We start from the raw sequence: 4,330 nt of genomic DNA, 5'->3' as shown, positions 1-4,330 counted from the left end.
GGAATGTGGATAAATAATGTTTGCTAAAGTATTCACATGAAGGCTGTGTTGTTTTTTTCTTTGGGTTGTTATGGATGGCATCGTCCTCCCTCCCCTCCCCCTCCCCCCAACCCCACCTGCATGTGAGTCCAAATGAGATGCAATAAAAGACAAATACACTGATCCAAACCTCCCTCACGGCTCATCACTTCTCTCTGTCCTGCTTCTGTCGGCTCGCTGTTCGAAAAGCTCAACATCTTTATTTGTTTTTCGGCACGAGTTAATTTCTGTTGACAGGAACGTGCGTTTGTGGCATGAACAAAAATTACAACACAAAGTTATTGTCACTCGCCTCAAAACATCAGAAAAGTGTTTTACTTGTGTGTGCTCGTGAAGGAAACAAAGCAAAATGTTGACATTTTACAACACAAGAGACAAAAATAAGGTTTTCTTTTCCTTTACATACTTACAGTTTCATAGTTATATAAATAAGGTGACAGACAAACAGCTGTGATGTTTAGAAAAGGTGAATTCCTCCTAAAAAAGCACATTAAAATCTTCATTTTTAGCACACGTCTACTGCATGTGATTTATAGTCTCTCAATAAGCTGATTAAGATCCAGAACCACAGACATGTGCAGCATTCCTTGATTATATGTTTGCCGATACGATCTTAGATCAGCGTTTCCAGGCCAGTATGTATAAAGCTGTGAGTGAAAGAGTGACATTATGGTCTTAAATTAAACTTGACACAGTTTTCCTGTTATTCTTACAGTTAAGTGCCTTACGTAAACATTACTAAGTGTGAAGACTTGGGTTTGCGGTCTTTTTTTCTTATGAAGGCTCCTAACTGAGTGAAATAACCTATAAGTATCTAAGTGGCGGCCATGATAAGAGCTGGCTGAATTATCTAAATACTAAACTAATAATAAAAAGTTGCATTAGTGCTTCCTTTCCTGTCTACTTCATTCCTTGCAGCCCAAAGTGTAAGTGCAGTTTTTTTTTTTACTATTTGACCGCAGCCCAGGTCTCAGAAAGTTCAGCAGTGACGAGCAGAGGCAGCGGCTTCACACTTTTCATATTTTGGAAGCGTATGATGATAAATTAATGAAGACACGTCTGTCCTAACGCCACATCGTTACACAACATGGAAAAGTTCATGACACGATGGTTTCAGCATAAATACAATCAAGCGTTCACATGTTAGTGTGAGTCTTCCTGATGCTTGTGTTACCCTCATTTATAGCAATTACAAAAAAGTGCAATAATAATAATTAAGCTGAGCAGTGAAATATGTGAATTAATAAACACAGGAGTAATCTTTTTAAAGGGACGCTGCACAGATTTTACACATTAAAGTTGCCTCAAGTGATGTCACTTGAGTCGGCATCGGTTGGGTCTGAAGACGACCTGCTCCTCATCTCTGCTGGAGGCTACTGCTACTACTACTACTACTACTAGCATTCGAATTGCATTGTGGGTAATGTAGGCCAGAGCCTTTGGTAAGGAATATAAAGTGTATCTGGTTCTGCTGTATCGATTTTGATTGTGAGTAAGTTCATTTTAATGAAGTGCAATGTTAAATCAGTACTGTTTTAAAAAAAAATGTTTTAGTTTGGGTCGAATCCTGTGCTGTTTTGCAAAAGAGAAACATTTTCGTATCACTCAAAACGGTTACTACACCCTTTTTAACTTAAGTAAGATTTTGAAAAATATCCCAAACAACATATTTGAATGTTTTTATACCTGTGGGAACTTGTAACCTTTATTTTGCATGCTACAATATATTAAAGCCTTCATGTCTTTGGACACAGTGAATGATGAATGACGAGGTGTGCCTGAAGCCCTGATGAAGCCACGACACGTAACCTTTGAAGCCGTGCCATTGGCTGTTAAATGCTGCAATCCACTGCCTCCCAGTGCATCCTCTTGTGGAAACATTGGTCGGGAGGAGGAGTAGGCTAGCACCGCCAAGACGTCTATCAAGCCACTGTATTACTGTGACGTTTAGGCGCGTTCGTGTCGGCCACCGCAGGCTCGATCTTGCTCGAGTTTTCAACCAGGGATTCCTATTTGAATGACCAATGTCGTTGCACTTTTTTCTTTTTCTGAGCTCCATGTTCAATGGATTGCAGCATAAGAGCCTCAGACAGAGAGAGCATTTTGGGTCGACATCCTTAATTGACAACACGGCAGTCTTTACTAAAAGTAAGCGTCTGTACAAAGCCTCTAAGCCCTACCTTTTACTACGAAGTGTTCGAGTCATAAGCTCAAAGTTTCGGACCATTCTTACAACTATGTTTTTTTAGAGGTTTTATACATACAGGCCCAGATCTTTGAGTGTCTTTCAGAGTAAAAACAGGTGTTTTTAATAATAGATCATCACTTTACAGTCAAATCTCTTTACAGAGACTCGGATCTCCGTGGATCCAATGACAGATCTGGGCGTATTTGGGTGGAGTAATCCTCACAGCCACATTGAAGTCCTTTTGCCCGCCCCCCTCCACCTCCACCCACTGGTGCCCTGAAAACACCCCGATCACCCTTCGCTGCCACTTCCCCTTCTTGCCTGCGTCTCCCGCTTCCCGCCTCAGACGGACGTAAACGCCTGCACCCGTAGCGCCCGACTGCGCGTCACAGTGCTGGTACATCAAGTCGTCCGACTCGTTCACCACAGAGCAAAAACGGTACACCACCATCTCGTCCCCGCGCCCGTCCAGCAGGCTTTTGTCAGCGTCGTAGCCTGAGAAGTGGATCCGTGCCAGGGGGGTGGAGGGTGGCGCCACCCCGAGCTCCATGTGCTTTTGTTTGGCGGGTCGTTTCAGCTCTAGGACGGCGTAGTCGTAGTCTGTGGACGCCGAGTTGGCGGAGCTCTTGGTTTGGATCCAACCTTGAGGGATTCGGGTTTGTTTGACTCGAGCCCAACGGACGACGGGCTGCTTCTTGGGTTCAGCACTGCGACGTATCCGGTTGAGCCTCTTCCGCTTCCCTCCTCCTCCTTCTCTCTCCGACTCTACACCTCCCTGATCAGCTACACCCTCTTTCCTCCCCCTGCGCCTCCTGCCTTTGCCTCCCTTTCTCCCTCCCGCCCCATCTCCATCTATACTATTCTGCTCCTCACCTTCCTCCATTATCTCCCCCTCTTCTCTCCTCCCGCCCCTCCTCCGCCCTCCCCTCCTCCTACCACCCCCTCTTCTCTTTTTACTCTTGAGCTGTAACACCCCTACTTTAACCCGTCTGGCACTCTCGAGGTAGTCCCTCCCATCGTGGATGCAGTGTGCTGCTGTCAGCACGTGTTTGGGGGATATCAGGACTCCTGAGCAGCCTGTGGAGAGACGCACGGCGGTAGAAAACGGGTAGTTGGTGATGAAATGCGAGTCAGAGATCACAAAGCGTCCATCTGCTCCGTAAACCTGCCGTTTCCTGCGGGTTCGAGCCGGTGAGTGCGCTGCCGTTCCTGTCTTGTTGAAACCCTCCAAACTGACATCCGTGTGCGTGCGAGTGCCGTTCTCATACAGCGTCTCGTATCCCAGCATCCTCTCTTGCTCGCCCTGGTCCAGAGCTGGGTGGCTGCTTTGACACTCTATTCCACAGAGCGTCTTTGTCCCTCCTCTGTCCTCGTCCTCCTCCTGCCCTCTGAACAGAGGAGTGTTCAGAGGCTGTGTGTGAGTGTCCAGCAGCAGCGGGAGGCTCTGCCTGCTCCACCTGTACGCCTCGCTGTCCTCGTCCTGACCAACAACTCCAGAAACTGCACAGAGCAGCAGACACAGGAAGTGACTGAGAGCCATCCCACTGGAAGGAAAGAGACAAAGTGAGAAACGACTAAAACCAAGGTGCAAGTAAGGCTGAACGCAGGGTCATATGTAGCCCTATGTAGGCCCCCTATTTTAGAAATCAGTAGTTTGGGATTCCTCATGCATTTAACGTTTAAATGCATCAATGGTATGCACTTTAAAGTCTCCGTGAAGCAGCTGATCGAGTGCTATTTGCCCTGGCACATGTACGTTGAATCAATCATCAATGATCATTGTTCTCGGAGGCAAGTTACAGTGCAGAGGTGAAACTCAAGTTTTTTTTTTTAAATTCTCAAATACAAGTCCGACATCTCAAGTAGATCCCAGCAATATAAACCTACAGAAAATGATAAAATGATAAAATAAATGGGAAACATTTGGGCTTCCCTACATAAAAAAAACATACAGGATCCACAGAATCTGCATTATAACATTTGTGTGTTAACGAGAATGATTCTATATTTTCTTTTACATTTTTACATCAATATTAGGAACAAATTAGTTAAGGAGTAAAATAATAGCTTAACATATAAAAATATTCCTTCCCCCTTGAAAAA

General features: G+C 45.1%; 1 protein-coding gene across 2 annotated transcripts in view; it reads right to left on the bottom strand.

Annotated features, from left to right (window-relative positions):
• Positions 1 to 162: 162 nt before the first annotated feature.
• The window catches only part of LOC311271614 (inactive serine protease 35-like), a gene marked incomplete at its 5' end in the record, with an annotated part of 68,339 nt that continues 64,171 nt past the window's right edge, over positions 163 to 4,330 (bottom strand). For both annotated transcript variants that reach the window (XM_084377367.1, XM_084377368.1), the window contains one exon: positions 163 to 3,771. In XM_084377367.1, the coding sequence (XP_084233493.1) occupies positions 2,373 to 3,771 (1,399 nt within the window). In that variant the 3' untranslated portion in view covers positions 163 to 2,372. The remainder of the gene's footprint in view (positions 3,772 to 4,330) is intronic.

The sequence above is a fragment of the Pagrus pagrus genome (assembly GCF_965226575.1).
Source record: "Pagrus pagrus genome assembly, chromosome: 16".
Classification (NCBI taxonomy): Eukaryota; Metazoa; Chordata; class Actinopteri; order Spariformes; family Sparidae; genus Pagrus; species Pagrus pagrus.
This window is presented reverse-complemented; position numbering and strand designations above follow the sequence as displayed.